General features: G+C 50.1%; 9 protein-coding genes across 9 annotated transcripts; 5 read left to right on the plus strand and 4 right to left on the minus strand.

Moving 5' to 3' along the window:
* Positions 1 to 26: 26 nt before the first annotated feature.
* On the plus strand, positions 27 to 1,188 carry VTN77DRAFT_8208 (uncharacterized protein; the record flags this gene model as incomplete). Its single annotated transcript, XM_069424681.1, has 5 exons — positions 27 to 61; positions 253 to 367; positions 555 to 620; positions 805 to 924; positions 1,045 to 1,188. 5 exons carry the CDS (start codon positions 27 to 29, stop codon positions 1,186 to 1,188), a joined length of 480 nt encoding a protein of 159 aa, XP_069280970.1.
* A 670-nt stretch (positions 1,189 to 1,858) lies between these two features.
* Positions 1,859 to 2,538, plus strand: VTN77DRAFT_8209 (uncharacterized protein; the record flags this gene model as incomplete). The annotated part of the gene is made up of 4 exons (XM_069424682.1): positions 1,859 to 1,864; positions 1,986 to 2,023; positions 2,171 to 2,326; positions 2,472 to 2,538. 4 exons carry the CDS (start codon positions 1,859 to 1,861, stop codon positions 2,536 to 2,538), a joined length of 267 nt encoding a protein of 88 aa, XP_069280971.1.
* Positions 2,539 to 7,036: 4,498 nt separating this feature from the next.
* On the plus strand, positions 7,037 to 7,706 carry VTN77DRAFT_8210 (uncharacterized protein; the record flags this gene model as incomplete). The annotated part of the gene is made up of 3 exons (XM_069424684.1): positions 7,037 to 7,135; positions 7,363 to 7,425; positions 7,521 to 7,706. The coding sequence occupies 3 exons, from the start codon at positions 7,037 to 7,039 to the stop codon at positions 7,704 to 7,706; spliced, it is 348 nt and encodes a 115-aa protein (XP_069280972.1).
* A 682-nt stretch (positions 7,707 to 8,388) lies between these two features.
* On the minus strand, positions 8,389 to 9,346 carry VTN77DRAFT_8211 (uncharacterized protein; the record flags this gene model as incomplete). The annotated part of the gene is made up of 3 exons (XM_069424685.1): positions 8,389 to 8,718; positions 8,776 to 8,979; positions 9,038 to 9,346. 3 exons carry the CDS (start codon positions 9,344 to 9,346, stop codon positions 8,389 to 8,391), a joined length of 843 nt encoding a protein of 280 aa, XP_069280973.1.
* Positions 9,347 to 10,223: 877 nt separating this feature from the next.
* VTN77DRAFT_8212 (uncharacterized protein) lies at positions 10,224 to 12,126 on the plus strand (the record flags this gene model as incomplete). The annotated part of the gene is made up of 5 exons (XM_069424686.1): positions 10,224 to 10,278; positions 10,406 to 10,622; positions 10,713 to 11,483; positions 11,547 to 11,983; positions 12,050 to 12,126. 5 exons carry the CDS (start codon positions 10,224 to 10,226, stop codon positions 12,124 to 12,126), a joined length of 1,557 nt encoding a protein of 518 aa, XP_069280974.1.
* Positions 12,127 to 18,452: 6,326 nt separating this feature from the next.
* On the minus strand, positions 18,453 to 19,793 carry VTN77DRAFT_8213 (uncharacterized protein; the record flags this gene model as incomplete). The annotated part of the gene is made up of 1 exon (XM_069424687.1): positions 18,453 to 19,793. The coding sequence occupies one exon, from the start codon at positions 19,791 to 19,793 to the stop codon at positions 18,453 to 18,455; it is 1,341 nt and encodes a 446-aa protein (XP_069280975.1).
* A 1,203-nt stretch (positions 19,794 to 20,996) lies between these two features.
* VTN77DRAFT_8214 (uncharacterized protein) lies at positions 20,997 to 22,539 on the plus strand (the record flags this gene model as incomplete). Its single annotated transcript, XM_069424688.1, has 2 exons — positions 20,997 to 21,747; positions 21,806 to 22,539. 2 exons carry the CDS (start codon positions 20,997 to 20,999, stop codon positions 22,537 to 22,539), a joined length of 1,485 nt encoding a protein of 494 aa, XP_069280976.1.
* A 1,494-nt stretch (positions 22,540 to 24,033) lies between these two features.
* VTN77DRAFT_8215 (uncharacterized protein) lies at positions 24,034 to 25,551 on the minus strand (the record flags this gene model as incomplete). The annotated part of the gene is made up of 3 exons (XM_069424689.1): positions 24,034 to 24,964; positions 25,018 to 25,440; positions 25,502 to 25,551. 3 exons carry the CDS (start codon positions 25,549 to 25,551, stop codon positions 24,034 to 24,036), a joined length of 1,404 nt encoding a protein of 467 aa, XP_069280977.1.
* Positions 25,552 to 26,127: 576 nt separating this feature from the next.
* On the minus strand, positions 26,128 to 27,691 carry VTN77DRAFT_8216 (uncharacterized protein; the record flags this gene model as incomplete). Its single annotated transcript, XM_069424690.1, has 4 exons — positions 26,128 to 26,459; positions 26,541 to 26,958; positions 27,031 to 27,138; positions 27,188 to 27,691. The coding sequence occupies 4 exons, from the start codon at positions 27,689 to 27,691 to the stop codon at positions 26,128 to 26,130; spliced, it is 1,362 nt and encodes a 453-aa protein (XP_069280978.1).
* Positions 27,692 to 27,816: the final 125 nt, after the last annotated feature.

Raw genomic sequence — 27,816 nt, forward strand, 5'->3', positions numbered from 1 at the left:
CAACACATCGCATCTATTTGCTAAGCATGTTTTCGCTCGTTCTGTCTGCAGAGCTGAACGGGTAAGTGCAGATTTCCTGGGGATTGCACCATGACACCATCCTGTATCAAATGGACTTGATTCCTGCATCGTATCATACAACCATCCAGACAGAACAGTGAAAGTCATGCCAGTTGATCTGTTATTGTTATATTTTTATATTCTCTTGACTGACTTGCTTCGAACTGAACAAATATTGAGGGAATAATACAGAGTCACCGATCTCCGTCCCAAAGATACTGCTGAGGAGCCGTACTACTACACCTTCAAGGTCCAATGCAGCTCTTGTCGGGAGACCCATCCCAACTGTGTGAGCTTTACTCGCTATGTGAGTCCATTCCCATTTCCCTAAAGAGTTTTGCTCATCCAGACGAGTCATTTCGTTCACTGTTTTTCACGTGATGGGAAGCGCTCTGTGATATGTCACAAGCAGCTGCCAAAAAAGAAAGAAACGTCGATTGATTGGGGAGAGTATTGGCTAATTTCATGACCCCCATGCGAGTGTGAGAGAACAGGAGCAGCACGAGATTCCGGGTAGTCGTGGAGAGGCCAACTTTGTGTGGAAGTGCAAGCTTTGTCAGGTATGTATATTTCTTTTCTGACCATTTCCTTCCCATTTTCTCGCTATTGAAAATGGCTATCCAGTGTCCAATTGCCATGTTTGCTTCTGCAAGCTCTTCCCTGATCTTATTGAGGTTTTACAATTACAAATTTTATGCTTTTTTATGCGTTGAATCGAGTGCTGACCATACATGATGGAAATAGAAAACACACTCTGCCTCCATTACGGCAGGACCCAATGCGTATCAGCAGACCGAAGATAAGGAACAGAAGATCATCGAGTTTGACTGCCGCGGTCTCGAGTTTACTGAGTTCAAGCCTGATGTGAGTACATAGAATGAAAAATGCCCCGATTCTTAAGAATAGGGGTAAAAAATGAAGTCTTAAGAAATTTTCATCCTTTTCTGTTCCAGACTCTGACCATGCTGAAACTTGTGAATATAGGGTGATTGGGAAGCGAAAGGACTAGAAACGACTACCACATTCTCCAGCATCGATCTCTCCGAGGGCGAGTGGTACGATTACGACGAGAAGGCAGGCGAGGAGGTGAGCATCAAGGATGTGACCTGGGACATCAAGAGAGCTTGAAGGGCATCATCTAGATGAGAGTCCGGATGATTGATTCTAGTCTATCCTCAAGACTTCCAGTCACAGGCGGTTAACAACTTGTGAGGAAGCTTGCTGGTGTTCCTGTGCTGTACTGTACTTTAGTGGGTAATGTTAGTATTATGATGGGGTGACGATTCGGAAGGAAGAAAAAAAAACTCCAGCATTTGAGGCGTTGAACAGAACGGGATTGTTTTATCAGTTCGAACTGCTTCTAAACTCATATCTGAATCACAATTAAAAAAAAAGGACAGATGCAATAACACAGTACAATCATTTCCTAACTGGCGCTGTGCCCAGCCATTTCCCAAGGCCCCTCGGGCGGTGACGGATTCTCGCCTCTAATTGGACAAATCCCCAGCGGAATGAACCCAGCCCGCTGCGCGCAATATTCGTTTCGACACCAGTCAGTTCAGTTCACGCGAGCTAAGCTTGTCAGGTACAAGAGAAGAAGAGTCACTTTTCCAGCCAGCATACCCCAGGGACTCGAGGCTGCAAGAAGAGCCATCTTTCCTGTTGAATTGGGGGGTATTTTCTCTTCCAACTCCGAAGGGGGTTCCCGTGCAAGCTACTACCCACCGACCTACCTACCTGCCCTTCGATCAAAAGGATTTTATCGAGCAGTGACTGACAAGACAAGTCTTGCGCAACTATGAGTGTTCGTTCTCCATCTCTCTGTCTTTTACTTTTTCTCCTTCGAAGACTCGACATGAGATATTCATTTTCTCTCTGTCTGTGGTATGATGTCGCTTGGCTAACTGTTTCATTCATGACTATAGTTCCAACCCGTGAACCCACGGCCTTTCCTCCAGGCCAGGTATGCCGTTGCTATCCTTCCATTCACTTCCCTTTTCCTGCCCAGCTGCAGAAGAATTCAACAATACAACATCACCCGTTCCTTTCCTACTACACTGCTACATGTACAACGGGGAATTGATGCTGACGCAAAGGTGGTTTTCTACAGAGTCGGCACGGAGCTCATCGTCCGGCTCAAATGGGGCCAGACGGAATACAAAGGCAAGCTCGAAAGTATCGACTCATATATGAACGTGCTCTTGAGGGATACGGAGGAATTCATTGATGGGAAGAACACGGGAACTCTGGGGTTGGTTCTGATAAGGTGCGTTGCTGCTGCGGCTTTCCAATCACAGGCAGTAGGCCTGAATAACATGTTGTGTTATGAGCATGGCTTGCTTCTGAATCCTCTCAAAATCATTCGTATGAGACGATCGATGCCTGGATGCTGACTTATGTATGACGTGTAGATGCAACAACATCCTGTGGATGGCCAGTGCCGATGGAGTGGAGATGACCGACTTAGGGTTGAAATAAAGACATTTTTTGCAGAAAGTCGTTTATTTTCTTCTTCTTGATGGAAATGCGTGCTGTTCTGGGCACATATACCCCCGCTGGAATTCCGCAAAAGCATGGTATGATTTTATATCGAAAAGAAAACGGGATTTTTCAAAAAGCGGCAGAAGAAAGTGAAAAGTTCTATCCCGCGGGCTTTTTATGATTTGATGACTTCGAGTTGGAATGGGATGGATTGCAGCAACGGAATACATACAGACAGAAAGTACATTTCTTTAATCCGGATGAGCTCGAAGGAGTATCGAGAGATCACTATTGCCGCTACGTCGCTGCAAACAAACTTGCGAAAAGCGTGCTGGGGGAAAGCCTGATATAAAGATGGGAAGTAGCTGGTGTGGATGTGGATGTGGATATGCTCTACGATAGAAGAAGAAGAAGGTTCTTGTTGAGCAACTAACCCGCTGCTGCATACTCGCGCCTGTGATGACAGCTAGGTAGCCAAAAAAAATCCCCAATTCAATCAACATAAGCAAAAGGATGTGTCTCGCATAGATCTGTCTATATACTCGAGTATATGATAGGATACTGAAGCATGGCAATACGTCAACGAGTCTCAAGATTTATTTTCCATTTCTTTATTGGTCATGTTGCACAGTGCGAGTTCCCTTTTGAGGTCGATGGCAGGCTGGAAGCAATCCTAGGTTCCTCTTGATATTTTGTCTCGTGATGGATGACAGCTTACACAGGTTTATAGTTATACAGGTTGGTGTTGGATGTGGACAGGTGTGTCTATGACGCGACCAATAATAATTAGATGATTTCGCACTGCCGGCCCATCTCATTGGCCACTGGGCAAAAAAAGGATAAAGAAAAATAACGCTCCATTTACCATTCAGATTCCACTAAAAATGCCATCTTGGTGCCACCGTGCCAGGGTGTCTAATCGGCCCCTGCGCCCGTACCGACGTACCGATACGATGATACCAGCTGAACCGTGCGTTCTAAGAATAGAGATCGTTTAGTGAGCTGGAGCGGCAAGCCTACCACTTCTCCCCGATGCAAAGAACTTATCGACAGGACGGACTACGGAGTATTCTGACTGTTAATTAACTATGACCTTGATTTCTACAAAAGCGTCCATCCGCAGGGCATAGAGCTTCCTCCCTGATGTCATCGCGCGCATGATCTGCTCACCGTTGGATGCCACGATATGAAACGATCAAGACGACACAGGGTTGAGCCCATTCTGGTGGACGAGCAGCACACCTCTTTGATCTCGATCCTGGAGACAGCCTGTGGAGCCAGCATCAGACTGGTTGCCATTGGCCGCCACGGGGCGAACGAGCGAACCGTCTCCATTGATCGTCTGCTCTGCTGCATGCCTGTGAGAGCAACCAGCCCATCTCCATCGTCCTCGAAGCCACAGTCTCACACAGTCTCACAAGTCACCTGGGGGCAGTCTACGCAAGCCCCTCCCCTCCGTCTTGCTAAGACACTCAGGGATTGCCGCCCTGTGCCCTCTTCTCTCTGCCTTGTGACTGGTAGGGACGCCGAGACCGGCAGGCGTCATTTTCCAACTGATCATGGCAAACTTGGATAATGTGGGGGATCGAGTCAAACTATGCGGGCGTAGCATTATCTTACCACTGAGTCAACTCGTTCGTACCGGGTGGCTCGGCGATAGGTAGTTTAACACCGTAGCTGGCTGCTGCTGTACAGAAGGGAGGAAAGAGTCCCTCCCATCTTATCTCTCTTCAACTCATCCATCAAACCGCGCTGCAGATTCTGCACGGCTAGCCTCTCTTTTCAAACTCTGTCGAAACACTTCTTGCTATAGTAAAATTAAATTAACTTACTGTCGCTACACAATCTTTGTGTTTGTCGTGGCCTTTTATTCCCTACTACTGCTACTTCTACTACTACTACTACGACGACGACGACACTACTACTTCTATGACTACGCCAGCGGACCCGTCTCTCGATTCCTCCCAACCGCAAAGCCCACATATTTCCCATCAAAAATAGCTTATATTTATATCATCTGCGTCAACCTCCACCTCTTATCGACTGACCAACTGATTTGGACGTTCTTTCTCTCTCTCCATGACGTCCAAGTTCATCGAGATCCTCGACTTCGCCGCCGACGGGGGCTATCCCAAAATCTCCGACTCGGACGTCAAGCTCGAGGACGTGCTGGCCGATCACGAAGCGACCGTCAACCGATCGCGCTCGTCGACGCAGTCGTCCAGCGGCAAGAGCAGCAGTTTGTACAGATATCGCTCTGGCTCTGGTTCTGATCGGGACGATCATCAACATCAAGCAGCTTCAACTTCAAGTTCACCGACGTCTTCCCTTCGGTTGAAGAAATTGCGGATATTCAGCTTGACGGGACGGTGAAGAATAAGACTGTTGATCCAATACTTGCGAAAGGGGCAAGACGAACGAAATCAGTTCGTTGCTCATGGGTCACGACTGCACGAGAAAAATTCTCACGAAAGATTGGCCTGATTGCTTGGATCTTTCTTGGATCTTACGCAAAATTAAATCGAGCCGAGGCGAGACAAGAGTGCCTCTGGATGGACGATGATGACTCAGGCTGACGATGATGAACTGGATACACACCTTTTTACCTCCTTACTAACTGTTTTACCCTCCACCTTCTACGACGACGCCTGACTAATTGACTAACCGACTGACTGGGAAAAATAAAACACAAGATCCATACAGATGTTTGTTCTCCATTCCACGCTCATTTTGATACCCCCTTGTTGTTATTATTATTGTCGGTATTGTTGGTATTGTTTCGATTCGATTCGATCTCCAGGAGAGAGCTCTGCATGATTTGAAAACTTGATTTAATTGATTTAATTTGAACACGGTTGTATTGTATATATGTACAGAGTATATCAGAAGAAGAAGTGTTGTTAGAAAGAACGAAGTCTTGATACCGATATTGATACCGCTCGAAATTTGTGGCTGTGTTACGTATCTATATCTATCAGCTATCCATATCTATCTATATACTGTAGATGAGGAGAAGACAAGTCTTTCCTTCAGTTTTCTCGACCTCGAGAAATTAAGCGAAGCCTTGGGATATTTTTATTCCCCCTCCCCCCCCCCCCCCCCCCCCAACCCTTTTTTTTATTTTTTTTTTAAAAAAAAAACTGCTTAATTAGTAACACTACAAGGGAGTTCCCGGTGGGGGGATACACTAACTATCTAATCAAGTTGCTGGCATGCCTCCCGACCCCTCACCGGTTAGGCGAGGCGCGGGGAATGAATGAATGCAATGCATACGGAGTATACCCCGACTGACTACCTAATGTAGTAGGATATTACCTGTCTGCTGATGATAGGTAGGTTAGGTGCTAGATAGGGTATATCGAATCTGTGCTGTTGGGTACAGAATAGAGCACGAAAGACCAACCAACCAACCAACCACAGGTACTAACTTTACTAGGTTTGTATGTATGCACATGTACATGCATCGATAAATTAACGTCCTCCCTGCCAGCCTGGCAATGCGGGCCCAGCACAGCACTCGGCAATCGAGGATGGTACACGGATTCGGAGGTATTCCACCTAGGTACCTACCTACCTAGGGCTTAGGGCCTAAGGCTGGGGCTTGTACTGTATGTACAGTACATACATACTCAAATGTGCCACTCGAGCACAGGGAGGAGATCGAAGAGAATGCGACGCTCTCATCTATGTATGAGTGGCTGAAATATTATCAGTGTTGCTGGGCTGGGGACCCCGATGCGATAGGTAGGGATGCACCACCAGAAATGGCGGCATCGCATCAGGGAATCGAGACGCTGTACCTAACCACAGATATACATATTCCTTCAAGAAAAATCTCCCAGAAAATGTTGATGTATGTTGATGTTCTTTAAGCAAGCACTTCCTGCGATGTAGCTGAAATGGAAGAAAGAAAGAAACCGGAGGAAAGGCGAAGATCTTGTCATGTTGAGTTGTTAATTACTGTCATCCTGCCGATCGCTAGTTAGTTGGTTAGTTAGTCCAGTGTCTGAGACTTTGAATGTACTGCATTAGAGTTTTTGCAGCATTTTAACCGCATCCTAGTATTGACTTGACTGTCTTGACGGAGGAAGCAAAGACGAGAGACGAGATGTATCTAGCTTAGTCATCAACGCGGGGTATTAGTGGTACCATACCGGCGGTACAGCGCGGCAAAACGCGCAAGTTGAACCCAAGTTATTAACTGCTAGAGAGATCCGATATACTTACCTTATCTATCGGTTCAACAACCAGAATCTTTGCCTTGCCGATATCGATTCACGAAACGAACGGAATTCGAGGAGAGGATTGTCTCCAGTTTCTCGTCTCCTGGCGGAAAGTAACCAATTGGTTTAAGCACTGTACCACTCCGTACATGCCACACCCCGTCTGATATCGATCGATTAATCAATTATCTGCATTTGTGTGTCGCATTCATTGATTGCATGCTACGAACGTTTGGGATTGAGCATAACCGTCACCGTCCACGATAATAATAATGTCGACGTCTGCGTCCGGCCCCGCGAAGGCTGCAGCAACACACCAGCCGACGGTGTTTGAGCAGCAGAGAGAGGAACTGATCAGGGAGATTGCGTTGGTGAGTTTGCTTTTCCCCCAAGGACAGCATGGTCAGTCATGGACGTACATCATGGATCGAGAGAAGATCGCCTTCCCCTTCCTGTTACGATGGGATTTTTTTTCTCACTCTTTTCCTTTCCTAAACGGAGGCGAAAAAAAAAAAAGCTGAATCAATATCTACATCCCAATTGTCTGGAATTGATTGAATTGACCTATTTCCTGACTGACTGGACGACTGACTGACAGGGAATGGAAAACGTCCTCCAAAACATCAACCGCCTAAACCGAAATCTCGAGAGTATCATCGCTGTATGAAGACCCCTCTCTCTCTTCCCCACCTCTCTCCATCCTCAAAGCACGATCAATTGCCTCCCGGCTAACTTCTTGTTCGATTCGATTACCAGGTCGGAAACGAATTCAGCTCCGTCGAGGCGCTCTGGTCGCAGTTTGAGAACTTCATGGGGACCATGCAGCATCAGGATGGTGGTGGCATCGGTGAGGAGGAACAAGCGGAAGGCGAGAACAACGGCGTCAAGCGCGAGGACGATCAGGAAGGGCACAACAATAGTCAATTGGAGGGCGATGGATGAGGTGAAGGGAACAATACCTAAACAATACCTATACCAGTACCGCCATGAGGGAGAGCGGAGGAAGTCGATAGCCAGGCCGTTGATGGTTTTTCCTTGACGATTATTTTTTTTTAATACTTACGAGATACCCATTTTACTTTATACGACGATTTATACATCTGATAGAAACACGGCAAAGTCAACGTCATAAGAGCATTCATTCACTCATTCATTCTTTAAATACATGCCGATAATCGTCCTTTGCGCCTATAAACACCTATTCCATGCATGCATTATCATGCCCGTCCACGGCCAAGAAGGAAATGAACATCCACCAATGACAGACATGAAAACATAAAACATAAAACAAAGAAAACATGACAGAGTCAAGTGACGGACCTAGCAGATTCCTGTTGAACCGAACAAGGCCGCTCATTATCGAGACATTCAGGAGTACAACAAAAGAAACATCCCTACCAGGTGAGAAGCAACCGAGCAGAAAAAAGAAAAACCGAGACGTACGTCAGGAAAGGCCTTCAAGACGGGGGGTGGAAAATAATATCCATATCCAGTGGGCATCAACAGCATCAAACAGCATAAACATTTCACATGTGAGAATGGTCTGTCGAGAGGCAACCAGGCGGATTCGACAGCCAGAATAAAAAGAAGCGCAAGAGCGCAGGATAGAAGAGTGAAAGGCAACCTACAGAATCTTGCAGTTGCGCTTTTTGATCTTCTTCCCGCCGCCTCCTTTGCCCTTGCCGTCGCGGCCATACCAGCCTTCCTCAACTGCAACGGCCGTGTTGACCGCAAGCTCAAACACCTCGTCGACACCGCGCATCTCCTTGCTGCTGCACTCGACATATGTTGCACCCATCCGCTGGGCAACTGCCTGTCCCTGCTCCGGTGTGACCGGAGTGAGGCCTTGCGTCTTGAGAAGTTCGATGCAGGTGCGCTTGGTGCGAAGGTCGGATTTGAGGCCAACCAAGATGATCGGAGTTGTAGGACAGAAATGGAGGACTTCGGGGTACCACTGCGCCTATCTTAGTAACCTTGTATTTTTGATCCAACATCGTCAACATTCACTCACTTTGTCCATTACATTCTCAAGCGAAACAGGACAGTCAATGGCAAAGCAGACAAATAGGAGATCTGTCTCAGGATATGAGAGTGGTCGAAGTCGGTCGTACTCTTCTTGACCAGCAGTATCCCAGAGTGCAAGCTCCACCGTCTTGCCCGACGGTGCGTGAACCGTTTGAGTAATGTAGTTCTCAAACACGGTAGGGACGTATTTCTAGTACACGTCAGCAGATTGCCCTACCGGGTGGAGTCCTTGATCGACCGGGCCATACCTCTGGAAAGTATCCTTGCGAGTAACTGATCAAGAGACACGTCTTGCCGCACCCTCCATCCCCCACAACGACGAATTTCTTCGAGTATGCAGGGGGCTGGGTGATGTTGGTAGCTTGCGACATCCGCCCTGTCGACACGCTTGTGTTTGTGCTCACGGTTCCGTTGCTACTGTTGCTGGCTCTCATACTCTGGCTGCGGATGCGCGACCGACGTGGATTCATGGAAGATGGAGGCGTTTTCTCACTGCAGGTGTAAACCGTATGGCGCCGCGTTGGGCCATAAGGGTCTTCGTATCCAACAGCTGACATATTATTATGGACAAGCACCCAACAAAGGCGGTGAGATAGCAGTACAATGCACGAGAAGCAGTGTATTCAAATGTGACCTGAATCCGGAGGATGATCGTCTTTCTGGTAGAAGTGATACGACCTTACAAGTACAGATATGGCCGATGAAAATAAAAGCAGTGAGTTGGAAGAGAAAAAGAAGAAGTAAGGGAGACGAGAGGGACTTGGGCAGCGATGCAATTGCTGATGACGATGTATGAACTCCGCTGATATGAAACCGCGTCCACTTGTTTATCGGGCGAGCTGCCATGGCAACGGAGCGGGCAGGCGGGTCTCCGACGGGCCAGGCGAAGCATCCTCCGCAACAAGGCCTCCGGGTCTCCAGAATTCCGCTCGCCACTGGCAGGAAAGGTGGATAAAAGGAATTATTTTTAGCAGGGATCTCTGAGATCCCGTGTCTAGCTTGATCTAGTAGTTTCAGTTGACGCCGATGCAGCCCTGCTGGATGCCCTCCATTGCCTGCGATAGGAAGCCGAGGTTCTGTCACACGGGAGGCTAGACTCCTTCGGTACTAGCGCGTGGCCGCCATCTCAGGCACCTGAGGTCGTACTCCATCGGCTCTTCCTCAGGAGGATCGGTCAAAGAGAAGCCACACGCGGCACACAGCCAGTGACGATCAGTGACGATCTCCTGAAATTCAAACCCTAGCCGCTGCGATTCGCATCGTGCGCTCTCCAACCGCCGCGCTTCAGATCCTCAACCCCCCCTCCCGTTGAAATGCGTTGACGTGTTCGCTGCAAACCACAGGCGCTGAGCGATCGAGCGTCTATGAATGACCCGAGGTGCAAGCCAATCGATAATACCTAGGTACATACAAGCGCCGCGCAATTGCATCAGCATGGTAAAGGAAGGAAACGGATCGCCCGACGCGGGGCTGAGAAGCCTGGATCACTGTATGGATACTATTTTCCCTGTCAATTGCGGCCACTGGACCTGGTGACTTCCCCGTGGGCGCATTGGCCCATGTCAATTCATTTTTCATTGCCTATGATGGACGCTCTGCTGACTTGCCGCACCAAGACCAGAACAGACTCCCAGCATGGCGGTACTGGCCACGACAGAAAATCCTCCCTCTGATCCGCTACGAGACGCCGTATCTGGCATGGCTGCAAGAGAGTATCCGCACACCGACTCTTGATTCCTATTTCGCATTCACTGCCAATCTTGGGACGCATACTTTCTTCACGATATTCTTGCCGATCCTGTTCTGGTGTGGACATACGAGCCTAGGTCGTGGGTACGTTTGCCCGTCGGAGAGAAGCTCCGATGATAATGATGAAAAAGAATTCGAGATAGGACAGGTCAATTGACACTTAGGCGCAACTAGGATGGTCCATGTCTTAGCATCAGGCGTCTTCTTCAGCGGTTTCCTCAAAGACCTGCTCTGTCTCCCTCGGCCGCTGTCGCCTCCTCTGCAGCGAATTACCATGTCTGGATCGGCCGCGTTGGAGTACGGTTTCCCTTCCACCCACTCCACCAACGCCGTCTCCGTGGCCGTCTATGCTCTTTCGCTTCTCCGTTCCCCTGAGAACACGCTCGCACCCACCGTGAATCTGGCCCTCCAAGCATTTCTCTATCTCTACGCGGTATCTATTGTCATAGGTCGCCTATACTGTGGGATGCATGGATTCCTCGATGTCATTGTGGGCTGTGGACTGGGCACCCTGATTGCCTGGATCCAGTTACGCTATGGAGAGATGTACGACGAATATTTGGTCTCCGCGTCAGCGAAGGAGGTGTTTCTGATCGTCCTCATTGTGTTGGTTCTGGTTCGGATCCATCCGGAACCCGCCGACGACTGTCCCTGCTTTGACGATAGCGTAGCGTTTGCTGGAGTTTTCATGGGTGCTCAGGTGGGTTTTTGGCATTACGCAAACACAAGCATCGCGTGGTCTGAACCCAGCCCGGGCACTGCTCCTTACCGACTCTCGAGCCTCGGCTGGTTCAAGACTATATTGCGTCTCGTCATCGGCGTCTTGACCATCTTTGTCTGGAGAGAGGTGATGAAGCCGCTTCTGCTGCGGATTCTTCCTCCCATATTTCGAGGTCTCGAGAAAGCGGGACTACTTCTTCCTAGGAGATTCTTCACCCAGGCTTCGTATGCTCTCTCTTCCTCTTTTTTTCTCGAGAGAGGCTGAGTCTGTAAACTAACGCTGACTAGGCAATATAAAAAGGTGCCTGGACGCCTCAATGATAACGATGTGATCCCTAACTTTTCCGAAATCCCTTCCATCCTCACTTCTATCCGTCATCCCAGACAACGAGCGGTGTCTATTGGACCCCAGTCTGAGGCAGATGCGTACGAGGCCCTGGCGTACCGTGAAAAGCGAAGACGAGAAAGTACTTCCGACCAAACAAAGAGCCCCAGTCAACGACCCGTCGCCGGACGCACGCAATCCAAGTTAGAAGAATACGAACACATGATGGGGATGGGCACACCACGGCATAGCCCTGAAGCTGCCGCGAGCGTAGAGACATCACCAACTGCAGAACCAACCGACACGGAGGCTGCAGATGAGCAAGAGATGTTCTCCCGGATCATGAAACCTCGCGTGCGCTATGATGTGGAGGTGGTCACCAAGCTGATTGTGTATTCCGGTAAGCGCCGTGGTACTTATGGCAGACGGGAGTATTACAGAGACTGATCAAAAGCTTATCTTCTAGGGATCGCCATTCTCGTCATGGAAGGGGGCCCACTCCTGTTCGATTTTCTTGGACTAGCCCCTCGAGATCCGGCATGATCCTCCATCACCGGGGAATGTTACCACTTCGCATTGGTGTCAGCTGGCTGGGACCTTGTTCTCTTCTTGTCAAGACTACCCGTACATTTTTTTTCTTCTTCTACTTCCTCCTTTAATTGATGTAGTAATTGTGGAATTGAGGAAATGTAGCTTCGCGTGTGGATTTCCCCTGCGGGGCACTTCCTGTGTATACAGCAGTAGAAGGAATGTTAAAAAACGAGATGACTTCAATTCGTACAATTAAAATTACCTACCTCGGCAGGTACCTGCCTAAACTTACCGCGTTCCCTGACTCGTCGGGACGTCCCTTCCAAAACCAGCCTCAGCCCTACCAGCAGAGGCCGCATGATTGCGGAGACGACGTCGGGACTGCTGGGGCGCTAAACCATAACAGGCAAAGCATGCATCCCACGTGATTCTGTTGGCGCGCGGCGGGAGTGTTGCCCGCGCTTCAGTCGCGCTTCCAAGCGGCAAGCTCCCCTTCACCATGCTCGCTAGGTAGTGAATCTCTATATCGTAGACATGCGCCAGTGACTGTGACAGGCCTCGGACGATGTTGCATGGCTGCTAAGACGAGTCGACCCTCCACCACCTCTTTGCTGCCTCCCCCCTCCGTCTCCTTCTCCTCTTTCTCCTCCTCACCACCCTCTCTCGTTCACCCTCCAATAGCTTCTCGTCTCGCACTTCTCATCGCGGACTTAGCTTCAGGAAACCATCATCGCTTAGGCAATCTACTCTCCAAAGCTTTACCATTTGTCTGCGAATCGTTTTCTTCAATTCTATGCATTGAAAACCACGAGAGAAGCAAGCTATCTACAGAAGGGACGAGTTCCGTGTCCCATCTGTCGCTTAGGGCCCCAGCCAGACAGATATCTGGAGCTCCTCTCTCAGCCTTTCTCTCTTCTCCTTCTCTCACCCACCCAAACATCCTCACGCTTCTTCTTTCAAACCTCGCGTCTTCCCTACCAAACAGAGACTTCTCTTTCTTCAATCTTCTACTTGTCGTCTGTTGGGATCTCGGCGTCTTTCTTCGCTCATCTCCAAAATCTTCCTTGCTTTGACGCTACTAAGCTGTCTCGCACCTTGTGGGATCTTGTGCCTTCGAGTCTCGAAGCTGCATCACCAAGTCATACAGACTCTCCTCTTCTCTGATTTTCATGATCTCCAACCTCTCTTTGGACGTGTCTTGTCACTTGCGACCCTCCCTGCATCCTTAGTCACTGACGACATTTCACTCTGAATTGGTAAGTCCCTGCTATCCATTCACTTCCTTCCCTCGTCTTGGCCCTCCTTACCCAACTGACTCTCTTCCTGACCCTCAGGTCGTGGACGCGTTGTTTGTTGACGACCAAATTTTCTCTCGTGACTAGCCAACACACACGTCACGTCTTCACCACTACAAACATCTAACTCAGTCACTCATCTTCAACGCCTTTCACCATACTGAGGCGCCCTCATCATCCTGGCTACCAATATCTTAACTTTCCCACCCTTCTTCCCTACCTTTTCATCATCCTTGATCTCTTCTCATCATCGAGACTCTTGTATCTTCCCCTGCAAAGATCAAACCTTCTCACTCATCTCTTATCAAATTGAGTCTTTCTGACTCTACTACTATTTCTCTCATTCCTGTCACGTCAAAACGTGTCATCACCAAAAGCTGTACCACGAGATCATCACTTCCCTTCAGACACCCTAGTCATCTGACATTGATACCTCTCATCCTTTTTCGTCTTTCTCCATCATATCGACTCTCTCTCCTCGCCCCTCTTACTATTCTCGTGTCTCTATCACGTTTTTGACGTGTCTTCGATATCAACATTGAACCCATCACGTCTTGGACGTTTCCTCATACATCGACTTGTGCCGTACCTCCAGCTACGACACCAACCCATCTGGATTGCACAACCCTTATCCTTCTTCATCTCTCTGGTTGTCATACCTGATCTCACATCTTCTTCAAATTCGTCGCGTCTTGAACGTGTACTCGACATCAACATTGACCCATCCTTGGACGTGTCGTCATACATCGCCTTGTGCCGTGTCTCCAACCACGACACACCCAACCATCCGACTTTCACACTTTTGCTCTTCTTCATCTTACATTTTCTCGTCGTCTTCTTCACATTCGCCACAATGGAGGATTCTGAAATGCCCGACGTCATCGATGAGCCGCGCCTTCCCATGGTTTCCGGCGAAAGAGTGGGATATCACGGACCAGGTTCACTCGCCCATCATCAACGCATGAAACAGACCGGCTACATTCACGACTACAATATCACTCGTCATTTGCGACAGCTAAGGTTAGCTCACCCTTTGACAATGAAGGCACCCAAAAAGACCCCTCCCAAGTTAAGGTTTGGTCCTTACCCAAGTGTCCACAGGTGGCTTCGAGCCCAAGGACTCGTTACCACGCCTCCCCGCAAAGACCGCTTGAAGCTGAAGCCTCTTCGTGAGGTCTTCGCCTCCCGTCAACTCGACCTAAAGAAAACGACCTATGCATCATACAAACTGGCCCCCGTGAATCCTCAGAAGCCGCTTCTTGATGCCAAAGATAGCCAGGCTGCATCGTGCATACTGGTCCCCGTGAATCCTCGAAAGCGACATCTCGATGACGCAGATAGCCAGGCGGATACAAAACGACGAGATCCTAATGACACACGACGGATGAATATCGATATCCCGCTTGCCAGTGATATTTCGTCCGTCCTCCAGTTTCCTGATTCATGGCCACAGGATCCGCTGCTGAACGAGCCGTCCACCCCTCCGAGCGAGTACATTCCCCTTATGTCAGGAGCTTTGCAAGACAATCCTTACGACCGACCTCCTGGCGGAACTGCTCCAATTTCGCCCGATGGCACCCATATTCCTCCGGAGTACTTCGAAGCTGAGTTTGAACACGACAACCAAAGTGGTATCAGCTCTTGGCGCGGTCTTTGGCTTCCATGCCATAAGGTCGCCGACATCTGCATGAAAGTGCAACGTGGAGTGAGACAAACAGTCTTGAACACTGTCCAGGTCGCAATAGAGATCATAGGTTCTGTTAAACGGCGGGCGTTTGGCATCGAAAGGCGCCAGGAATCGAGAGCGGTTCGTGTTCCCCTTAGCTCGAGGAAGAGACTTGAAGCACGTCGTCGTGAAATCCTTGTTGGAATGACCCCGGAGCAACGTCGTGCCTTAAGGGACCAGTGGAAGAGAGAAGACCGGAACCTTCCACCGTCGCCGACAAGGCCCCGGCAAGAACGTGGTATTACCACGCCGAGAAACGAACCGTTTCACGTTGATCGTTTTCCACCTTTGCACCGCGAGCAGATCTCAACTCCGTCGCTCCGCCCCTACAAAGTTCCCCGCCGCAAAGCCACCCCATACAAGCCGGACCTCAAAAAAGGTCCGTACCGACGGAAAACTTCTCCGATCGTGACCCGCGATGGTTCCCCTCTGGCAAAGGACATCCTGAATCGCACGCAGAAAAGTCGAATTGCCAAGTCGAAGAGCCGGGATTCGGTGACTAAGCGCAAACTTGTTAAAGGCGAGTGGGTTCGCACGAATAACGGCTTCGTTCCGCCGTGGCTCCGCAACATTCCGCAGCGTAGGGTATCTCTTGATTCCCTCGACCCTTCTTTTCTACACTCACACAACATGCCGGCAACTGAACCAGAGCCGATGGCTTTGGATCGTGCATTATCATCTTTTCCCACTGAACACGTCGAGCCGTCGACAGCACACCATGCCGTCGACACTGAATCTGCTGCGGCCACTATCGAATCTACTGCTGAATCCGTTCAGCCATCGACCTCACGTGCGGTCGACACTGAATCTGCTGCAGCTACTACCGAATCTACTGCTGAATCCGTTCAGCCATCGGCACCACCTTGTACGGTCGCTACTGAATCTACTGTTGATCACGACGAACCTGTCCTTTTGCCGGAGCTGGCCCCTTGGCTGCGGCGTCCGCACCCGACCACGGTCACGGTGGAAGATGCTAGAGCAGACGAGGCTATTGAAGATCAGCTTGAACAAGCCCAGGAGCAACTTTCGGCTACTCGCATCACAGACGATCAACCAGCCGGACACAGCCCATTGTCTGTCCACTGGCTGCAGTCAGACACCCCTCTCGGTCGGCCAATTTCTTCTGTCCGCCTTTTCAATCCAGAATCACCGGTTCGACCGCCGCTCCGGCGCGAAGCCCTTCACGAACGCGAATGGCGGCAGATAGAACGAAAGCAACGGGGCCGGATCACTGTCCGCCCGCGTCCGGAACCAGGACGTGCCGTGCGGCCATTATCCGCAAAGTGGGAGGCGCGGGTGGCCGAAGCAATGTCGGCACCCAATTCTCGGCAATTGGCAACCACGCTGAACGGCGATCCACTGACCCGCCGTGACCTCGCAACCTGTCACACCCCGATGGCCTGGCTCAACGACGAGGTAATCAACGCATATCTCGCCCTCCTCGTTGATTACCTCCGCCGGGCCTCGGGGAACGCGGGTCGGCTGGATCGGCCGAAGTACCACGCGTTCAACTCTTTCTTCTACTCCAATCTTCGCGATAAGGGGTACGAGTCTGTCCGTCGTTGGGCAACCCGCGCGAAGATTGGAGGAGAAGCCCTCCTGGACGTGGACATGGTATTCGTACCTGTCCACAATAGTGCTCATTGGACCTTGCTGGTTGTCCGGCCGACCGCAAGGTCCATTGAGTACTATGACTCGCTGGGCTCCCGGTCGCTCGCCCACGTCAACAACGTCAAGAAGTGGCTGCGGGGAGAGCTTCGGGGGCGGTACGTGGAGGAGGAGTGGACCGTCCTCCCGACAGCCTCCCCGCAGCAAGACAACGGCAGCGACTGCGGGGTTTTTCTCCTAACCACGGCCAAGGCCTTGGCCGTGGGCCTCGAGCCCGACGTTTACAGCTCCGCCGACATCATCACACTCCGAAAGAAGATCGTCGCGGAGCTGATAAACGGCAGGCTCGAGGGAGAGTTTGACCCCGTAGGGGAGTCCGGCGAGTCGCGGCTGTAAAGCCGCCCAGGAGGGAAGTTAAACGCGTGGCAGCGTGGTTGCCACCGGGAAGGGGGGGAGGGGAGGAAAGGAAAGGATTTTTTTTCTTTTTTTTATATTTGATTTTTATTTTTTAATACGTGTGTTTTCTTGTCCTGTCTGTTCTGTTTTGGTCAGCGGCGGATCCACGGCATCGATGTTGACTGGGTCTAGCTCCGGCTAGACCCTCCGTCGATGCCGTTGGACTCCGCCGTCCGTACGTACCATCGTCGCACCGATGTATATCTCATGTATGTAGTAGTCACCGAGTCAGTCCGGGGTGTGGAGAGGCCGGACTCCCACCCGACGGTTTTGATTTCGGTTGTCTTTTTTCCTTATTTGCATCTGGCGGAGTTGGGGTTTGTACTGTTACGGTCATGTCTTGTTCTCTGGGAGGGATCTTCATCATTTGTCTACCTGTACACGGGGGGAAGGCATTGGGCGTTGAATGGGTGCATGTGCATGTGGTTATTTCTTGATTTTTCCTGTATGATACGATCGATACCCGTCAGTCGAAGCTATGAGCTCCTGACCATACGTCTGTCTGTCTCTTGTTGCATTGCATGCATAAAAAAAAGCGAGGTGTTTGTTTTTCCTGTCTGGGGCAAAGAAAGAGGAAGGAATGATTTTACTTGACATTGACCTGTTGACCTGTTGACTTGTTGGGATTGGATTGATTTATGATAGTTACTACCGAGATGCATGTCATGCACGATCGATTGATTTTTCCTGTACTGTACACATTTTTGACATTATTGTCCTGTATGTACTTAATTTAATTGCATGCAAGCAAGCGCATTTGAAGCGATTTTTTTTTTCTCCAATCAAAACAAACACCCAACCGTGCTCTTTCTTTCTTTCTAGTATACTGCTCCTTCTCCTGTAGATGCTTCTCTAGTAGAGTTGGATGAAAGAACGGGGATCATCGGAAAGGTCCCTCGCTCGTTAGGTAGTAAACTGGCTTCCAGATTTTGGTTGCGACGCTGGTCTTGTTTTTTTAAAGGAAAGGAAGAGATTCACGGCTTGAAACACCTCTTTTTAATAAAATCACTGACTAATTGATCTCCAAGTCTCCAACATTCGCAATTGGAAGTATGTACAGTAGGGCTCAAGAATCTCTATTAATAACTGCTACAATGCAACGACGATCCAGGAAGAGCCGGGTAGAGCTCGGCCTGTTCCTCCTAGGTCCCAGGTCAAAAGGTGCGGTGCGAATGTGATAAACATGAACACTAAGAATGGCTACATTACTGGCACAATAGCCGACCAAGACATCTATCCTCATCTGTCCTCTCCTACTCCGTCTCCGGTACTGCGTCGGGAGAAAAATTCCATACAATCTCGGGAATACCGTTGTGTTTGATATTATCGATGCGACACATGACTTTACATCCCTTGCTTTGGTCTCTCTTCTGAAGATCTTCATGCTCGAACGCTTGACTGTTGAACAGTCCATGACCGTTGGTCTGGTGACGTTTGCCGTGTGGATGGTGCAACAGGATATGTGCTTCATCCACACCATCATCGTCGTCGTTACCATCCTCTCTCCTAGTGGGAGAGCCAGATACATTGTAGGCCAGCTCAATCCATTCGATACCCAAGTGTACGCTCTCACCGACGGTCAGATTGCCGGACCACAGCCCCCCATCGCTCCACAAGTTGATTATCAACATACTCGGGTCGATCGGCACCGAATAGGTCATAGTGGACTGAAGCATATTCTCCACATACCAACGGGAAATGCTAGGGAACCAGTCGAGCCGATGTGTCGACCATGAGGTCCAGGGGACCGGGACATCCTTCACCTCGCTTGCACCAGGGATCACTCGATCGAGGACAGGGTCATAGTCCGGCTGATTGGCATAGTGAACTCGATTCGGCGGATCGGCGGTCAAAATTTCGATGTCTGACTCGCTGGTTGTTGAATAGTAGGTGAAGATGCCTGCACACGCCCCGTTCGGAGGTGGATGTCGCCTTGCATTGCGGCGGACGAGAGCCACTGATTCTGGATTGGCCATCATCATCATCTGGTTTTCTTCGACGAGGGCTTGTTGCTCAGTTGGAGGAGAGAGGATAGGCTCGTCCTTGCCGAGAAGGCGAAGCCTCACTCGCAGGGAGCAATGAAAGAAGTTTCGAAAGCTGGTCTCGATTTCTGCCGTGGAGGAATACTTTTCCAAACGCGTGTTACGCAACGCAAGGAACGTCGAGGCCCCGCCAGAATACGATTTAGTGATGAAGACATTCTTGTTTGAATTCACAATGGTAATGGGGAACAGACGAGACCCATTCCGGTGCCAGTCTTGGATATTCCAATCGTTTGCAAAGGGCGTGTCTTTGAGCAGAATTGGTTGGTCATCATCCCCATGAGGATCTTCGTGGACGCCGACGCTAGGATAGAAGTTGTAGTCTTTCGCAACCGCTGGATCGAGAGGCACCGATCGAAAATCCCAGAAACGATAGTGTTGAAAGAATCCTGGCTCAGGCCCCGAAACGACATAGCAGTCACAGTCCGGACCAGGCACTTGCCGTCCATCCTCGGTTGTAAACATGACAGGTCTGCCGGGATGGGATGTCTTTGAAGCAATTGTCGGCACTGCAGCGAGAGCCACGAGGGTGTGAAGAACGTTGAGCAACATCGTGAGTGAGTCTTGACGCGTTCAGTACCACTTCGAGATATCAGATATTCTTTCGTAGTGATTTGATTCTAGACATACGTATGCAGAATGCAGATGGTGATGAACAAGACATCGAGAAGTCTGATGACCCGGAGAAATAGCTGAAGAAAAAAAATTAAAAATAGTAGGTGCATCAGGACATGTAATAACGAGGTGGGAAGGAGCAGAACCATCAAAAAAACTTACTGAGCAGCCTGAAAGGCAGGAGGGCTGGGAGCGTCGTATGTTCCCAAAAAGGAAATGACAACCACTTCACCCTACAGCAAGGATACGAAAAGCTCACGCCCGGGGCCCTCAGGTGCTACAAAAACCTCCGCCTATGCTTTTGATGGGCAGGGATTTTACTAGACCGCATTATGCTAGGAAATAGAGGGATTCGAACCGAGCACGTCTTATCAACAAGTCCAGTCAGAGTACAGGAGCTTCACCTCTTCTACATAAGATCATTTTTGTGGCACAAACTCTTGCGAAGATCAGCATTCAGAAAATTGGGAGACTATCGAAGGATGATGTGTACGCCAAGTTTTCAACCCGTAGAATATACTTGCCATATAAAGCACCTGTCTGGAATATTACATGAAGGACTCCAGATTGATAACTGATAAGGGTACAACCCTGTCACGTGGTCACTGTCTGCCTCGAAGATGGATTCTATTTCTGGGATAGCATGGCAGGCTGTGGCGCTGTGCGCGTGATAAGGTTGCAAGGATGCCTTTTCCACGATCAGAGAGGCATGTCAGCCGGCCAATAATAGGTAATAATAAAGCGGAGAAAGCGGAAGAGGGGGTCACGATTGGCTGTGGATCCGTGGGGTCCGAATCGCTTATTCGCCGCCCGACAGTGTCTACCTGCCAAGACCGGGAAGTGTGGTTGTGGCTGGAATCGATTGGCCTGCCGTCGCACAGACCCTGTCAGCGTCACACCGGAAGGGGTGGTCGATTCGAAGTGGCACTCTGTCCATTCTTGATCGTGTCCCAACCGCGCCCAACTCGCTGTGATCACACAATCTGCGGCTCAGTCTTATTCTCCTCTTCCCCTCCCTCATCAACACCGTCGTCAGCCTCATCTCATCGCCTCCCTCACCACCATTCCACCATCACCATGGATCTCTGAACCGACTCTCAGCACCCCCTGGGACCTCCGTATCCCCGTCCTTCCGTATCAATGACTACCACGCTGGAGAGGAGCCTCTCGCGGGCTTCCAGCGTGTCTATACCCGTCTCCAGTCCCCTCATCTCTGTCCACCGCGAAATCACACCGCCTGCCGTGTCCGATCCGGCTCTTTGGCACATCCACGACCGCATCAACCAGCTCGACGCTCGTGTTAGCGAACTCCGTTCGACTGTCTTGACCAAGGATGGCTACGTCGACCGTCGCAACCGCGAGGATCAGTACATCCGCCGCGAATTCGAAGCCCATCGGGCCATCGCCGGCCGCATCGATGTGAATGTGTCTCTTTTGCGGACGGATGTCGATCAACTGAAGCTGGGACTCTCTCAGCTCAAGTCCCACCTCGGCCAGCTGGGCACCGGCGCCGTGTTCCTCCGCAGCGATGTCGACCGTCTCCAGAAGAGTGTCCAGCAGGTTCAGGTCAATTTGGACACTCTCCAGTCTGATGTCTGCGGCTGTCATGTCGAGATCAGCAAGCTGCACACCGTCGTCAGCCAGATCCGCACCGATTTGATGACCCTGCAGCATGATACCTCGCGTCATCTGAGCAGTGTCTCCAACCGCCTCTCATTGATGGAAGCACGCCAGGCCCAAATGGATCGGGTTCGATTTAACTCACTGGCGTATACGATACATGCACCCATCAATCCTGTTCCCAAGATCGAGGACGACGGTACTCTTCGGTATCCCGACTATTTTCCACCGACCGTCTGGCGCTTTTGGTGTCTTAAGAAGAGAAGTCGAAGTGAGTAATTTCTCACTAGCGTTATCACGATTTGATCTCTAATCTACTCTCCCAACAGTCCACCGACTAGTCGAGCTCGCGGAATTCTACGAGCTGGGCGGTTATCAGCATTGGGGTCGGATGCATCATGATGGTATGCTTCCGGACGATAGTGACTCGAGCGACTCAAGTGAACGTTCATCCAATCTGACCCGCGCTGAAGCGGCTCGCCTATATCCGGAAGCATGCCATCAGGCCCTGGCCGCCACCTTGGGTCTTGTGTACTACAAGATTCGTAAAGAAGTTGGCGAAGGGCCGAATTCTCGGATATACCGACCTCCTAAACGTCTTCCCGAAGAGATGGCATCCACTTCTTCTGCCCCGAAGCAGAAGCCTGCAAAAGTGGCACGGCGCCCCGGCGATCTCTCTCCGACGATGCTACATAAACTAGTTACTGGCGTACCATCCGTCGCGTCCAAGTCAGTAGTGTCGGAAGAGCAGGATCGACTTGGCTGGCGCGTCAGCCCGTCGGAGATTTCGGATGAGACGATGAGCAAATTAAAGGGCATTCTTTCGGACGAAGTAAATGCGCTCCTCCGTGCGGTAGAGCGCGGACGGTTGCATTTCAAGCCCAGTCGATCCGAGCAGTTGAACATGTCGCCGACAGAGTCGAAGCGTGATGCGCTGAAGGCGGAAAGCCCTGAAGAGGCTGCGCCGGAGGATGAAATTCGCACAGTCTCGACGGAGTTAATCTCGCCTGTCTTAGCTAAGGACGAGGTGCATATACCAGATACGAGCAGCCCTGTTACATGAGTACTGTTCGACAGTTCAATACCTTCTGGATTGTGGTCAATACCACATGTCGATCGTCATGTCGATCGTCATGTCGATCGATCAACTGATCGATCATTCCCCATTTGGCTGCCATTGTGTGCTGGCTGAGGTTGACAATGTCTGGACATGACCTTGGCTTCGTCCGTGCATTAATGATAATACTATCATTGTTGGCAGCCTTTCCCGTTTATGAACGGAGGGCACGCCGAGCCAGTCTTCAAGAGTGATTCTTGATTTATTGACTGGAAGAGCCAATCGTGCTCGTCGTCAGTCATACATTCGCAGTTCAATAGATTGGGAGCCAACATAAACTATGGTTCCGGTTACATTCCGCATCTTTTTTTTTTGCGGAGCTTCTGTCACGACAGTCATGATGCATGATACCCTGTTTACAACTTTGCCTGGGGAACTTTGTTGTTGATAAGTTTTGTATTGTATTGGATTGGATATTGGATATGCTTTGGGTGATTCTATTATTAACGGTATATATACAAATGGCGCAGGCCTTCCGCACTCAAGCGATCGAATCTACATACATCTTCGGTCCCATCATTCATCGTAATCACGATACGCAGGTTGCCGCCGTCCGAACACTGCGTCATAATCATCTATTTAACCTTGGAAGGTTCTTAGATATCTGCGAGCAACAGCAGCTTACATACGTAGCGCCCATGACGATCCTGATGAGTACAGTACAGGCGAGCCCGAGTGCTCCCTCGCCCCTTTTATTAATATTTAAAGCAATGCTGTTGTTGCTGGAGCTGAGCTGCTAGTAGGTGTATCCTATTAACTAACCAACCAATCCAAACGCACCCGTGCCGCTGTGTGATGTGATAAAGATAGGTAGGTCATCCCTGGATCCATCCAGCAGTATCTGTATCTGTATCTGTATCAAATCAGTATGATTTGAGGTCAAATGGATACATTACCAATACACGCACACAGCAATCCAACACCCGCAGTTAGTTAACCTCAGGAGATTAAGGAACTACGAACTTAGGTACGTACTGTAGTATGTACCTATGTAGTAGGTAGCTAGGATCTGACCAGTCACTGCAATCCCGTCATTCATCCATGACTTGGAGACTTGGATCGAGCATGCATGCGTCAAGCATCAAGGCTCCTGATGAAATGAAATTGAGATATGACCAAATAGAAAAGAAAATAAAAGATCGAGAGTGAAAGTGAAAGGAGAGATAGATAGACAGAGAGAGCCTTGAACGGATGAACCGGATGAACTGGCAGAGAGGGAAAATGGAGGGAAAGGGAAAAGGTGAGGAGCATGAGAATAATGATGTTTGTTGGAGCATTATGATCATGAGTATCATCATTATCATTACCTATGAAGACTGGAAAGAATATTAATAATTATATTATACTATGAGCAAGCAAAAAAAAACATATCTCTTTCTTTGTTGAGATATGTCATCGAATGATCTATGTGTCACTGTCGCTATCGCTGTGGCTTGTTTATCAAGCAGTCGTAGTAGTACTACCAGCCTGGTAGAGATCCTGTTTGAGGACCTCGAGGACCTTCTTCTCGTCGATATTGTTCAGGTTTGGAACTGATGCTGTGCCGGCTTGATTGGCAAGAAGGTCACTTTCTTCTTCATTTTCGTCCTCGTCTTCGTCATCATCGCCTAATGTGTCGCTGCTGTCACTGCTGCTGCTGCTGCTAGTGTCGTCTTCTGTCTCTTCTCCCGTTTCTCCGAGACTTTGTAGATACAGCTCCTCTAGGAGAAACTCGCCGTCCTCTTTCGTAGAGAGCTCTTTGGGAGATGATTCCAAGAGGTAGATAGTCGGGAATTCAACAATTGTGCGGTTGCGCAAAATGGTCTTGAGCGGGGCGGTCGGAGACACAGGAATCAAGACCGTTTGTCGCGTGGCGGTTCGTGGGCGGTGAAGATAGAAGTAAAGATTGCGATGAGGAAGAGGTTCGGCAGGAGCTGATATAGAGGTAGAAGAAGAGGGTAACGAATCATCTAATGGCTGAGTTTGTGTTTGTTGGGTCTGGCTGTCCTGTACTTCCGACGCAGGTGGTGCTTGAGACTCATCCCCGTCGATCTTTGCTGCAGCATCTGGCCCTTGTTCCTCGCGAGACGGGTCCATCTCAGCCTCGCGAAGCCCTTCATTGTATTGACTACCTGCCAAAGAGGTATCCGTTGTTGGAGCAAGCTGTTGTTCATGGCTCCCCGAAGATGAAAGATCACCATTCGTCTCTTCCCTCAACCCTGGCTCCTTGTCTTGCAAGCGAGAAGGGTTACTCTGCTTCTCCTTCTCCTCCTTTGGCACAGGATATACCCGGTCATAAGCCTCTGCGAGAGTGCACGTCTCCAGGCAGTTCCTCAGGGTCCGTTGTCCAGATGGAGTGACCCACTCCACTGTCCAGGTGAGACACTTGTGTCTGAATCAAGACGTCAGCTATGTTTTGAAGAAAGAAAGAACGTAGATACATACTTCTGATGCCAGCGGGAAGCATTCTGCTTATTCCTGGTCATTCCCCTCGGAGCCCTTTCGAGCTTCACCCCGGCCGCCTCCGCACCCCGCAAGAAGCCTGCTTCCCCCTTGACCATCTCGGGCGGACGCTTCCTCTTCTTGCTGGCGCCTTTCCCGTCGAGGCTGCAGATGTAGTCATGCTCCAGAGAGATTCCCCGATTCTCTGCATCTCGCTCCGCGCGCTCGAGCGACCGCTCGATTCCGGTGATGAAGTTGAAGTCCCGATCGAAGGCCGCCGGAGTGGCGAGCTCGCTGCGACGCAGGTAGGCGGCGGGGTCACGCACGCCTGAGCATTGTGACCATTTCTTATGCCGTTGACTGCAGACTAGGGAGCAAGTTCTAGTAAAACAGCGTGGACACCGATACTTGGGGACGTTGATGTGACTGTTGACGTTGGTTTAGCCGGAGGGAACCTAAACAGTGGGGAAGGAGAAGAGGTACATACCAGATCGTACATAGCTCACTCAAGGGAGCTTCTTCTGAAGGCCCTGACATATTTGCAGTGATTGATCAGAGCAGCTAGCTGAATTGATGAGTATATGCTGACTTGGAGGGAAAAGGTTGCGGCTGAGATGAGCTCATGAAAATTAGCCGGACAATCATTCGGCCCGCTTATCGATAAGCTTCAAGTTCCCGCTTGACTTCCCGAGGAACCTATCATTAATTATGCCTAGTTACAGTATCTAGGTAGGATCATCTATTCCCTGCAGTACTAGCAGATGAGTTTCAGAACTCTTTTTGTACTGTAATCTTGTCAGACTTGGACATGGTAGAAAATTTTCCGCAATTAATTCAAGGAGTAAACAGAATCCACTTCTAGGAATTGAGGTATCTTAGCCTAGAGGAAGAGTGGTATTTTAGGCAGCGCAACAAGGCCCAAAAGGTACTCTAAGAACTGGAACATGATATAACGCGCCTTACAGGGGGGAAAATGTACGAATTGGTGAGGATGCCTTTGTCAAGCTTAATAAGTCTGGTGGAATGGGATCAGACTCGACATCCCAAAAACTGACAGAACAGTAGTGTAGTCTTGAAATTGGCTAGTGCCTGGTGTATACCTAGGACGCATTTCTAACCTCTCGCCTTCTCATACGCCTGGTCAATATCCTCGGACCAGATCCAGTCCATGCGATCTTGAATCTTGCTCTTCACTATAGGAACGCACTCGTCATATGTCAACCCCTTGAGTTCCGGCGCTTCCATCTCGTACAGCTCTCCAGCCTGTCGGGAGGTGGCCTGGACTCTTTCTGTGCGCGGAAGTCGAACCGATTGATAGACGTGAAGCCAATCTTCCTGGGAACGAGTGGTATTTGTTGTCGTTGTTGCTGATCTGCTGGAGAGAAAGTCGTGAAGGGTTCGGCCGAGGATGTAGCCATCTTCTACGGCCTGGCCAGCTCCGGCTCCTATATTGAAAAGGCAAAAAAAAAGTGTCAGTTTCAAATTTCAGCAAGGAGAATGCAAATGTTAGAAGAACGAGATCCCACCCTGATGAGGGAGCATCGCATGTGCTGCGTCTCCCAATAACGCAACCTTGCCGCCCGCGAACACCCATCTCTTAAACGGCTGACGGTCGTAGAGAATCCACTTCTGAGGCTGCGTATCCATAAGCTCAATGACGCGTTGGACCGGCGTGTCAAACTCGCTGAAATCCCGCTTCACGGAGTCCTTGTCGCCGGCCATCGTCCAACTCTCCTGGGTCGTATCGCCCAGGTCCTCTTTCTTGGTGGTGACGAACGCCACGATGTTCAGGATGTTGTTGCTGCTGATGGGGTAGACGAGAACATGCTTGCCCGGGGCTAGCCAGCTGACGGAATACGTATCGAAGGGCCACCACCCTTGCACCTCGGACATGGGACAGAGGCCCCGGTAGACGATCATATTGCCAAATTGAGCATTGTCGCCCTAGTCGAGCAGTTAAAACTCTGAACGAACTCTTGTAGAGTCACGGCTTGGTGTCTGAATCGATGAACTCACAATATAGTGTGATCGCACGGTGGAATGGATCCCATCTGCCCCAATGACCAGATTCGCCGTGGTGGTGGTTCCATCCGCAAAGGTCACTTTCATCTCTTCGCCGAGGTCCTAAGCACAGTCAATCTCCATCATCAACCAACCCAGTGTATGTACTCACCTCCAACTGAACACATCTCTTATTGGTATGCAACGTCGCTGCCTTCCTGTCCCGGACCGCTCGAACAAGAATCTCCAAGAACTCCGCCCGATGGACAGACAGCTGCTTCTGGCGGGTAGTCTCATCCTTGAGCGGGACGGTATGAATCTCCCTGCTATCGTCGTACCGACGAAACGAGATCCAGACGCCGCCGCGGGAGCCCGCGATCGCCCGCACGTCGTCAAACAGGCCGATGCGGTCGAGCAGCTTGGCCGCGTTGACGGCGAGGCCCAGCCCGGCCCCGATCTCTTTGTACTCAGGCGCCTGCTCGTACACGTCGATTTCTATATCCAACTTGGTGTTGAGACCGTTACTGCCGTTGGTATTGTCACTGACATTGGTATTGGCATCTTTCTGGTTCTGACGATAGCAGTGGTGGTGGATGGAGAGGGCGGCAAAGAGGCCTGCAATACCGCCGCCGATGATCGCGATTCTGAAGGGGTTTCTTTCTCCTAACGATGACATGGCGAGACTTTTATTAACCACGTAATAGTATAATAAAAAGGCGACAACGCTCTAAAAAAAATCCGTATAGTTATCTACCAAAGCTCGTACAGTACACGAACATTACATATTCACAGCCAGTTTCA

This window comes from Rasamsonia byssochlamydoides (genome assembly GCF_041956645.1).
Source record: "Rasamsonia byssochlamydoides strain NRRL 3658 unplaced genomic scaffold VTN77scaffold_7, whole genome shotgun sequence".
In the NCBI taxonomy this organism is placed as follows: domain Eukaryota; kingdom Fungi; phylum Ascomycota; class Eurotiomycetes; order Eurotiales; family Trichocomaceae; genus Rasamsonia; species Rasamsonia byssochlamydoides.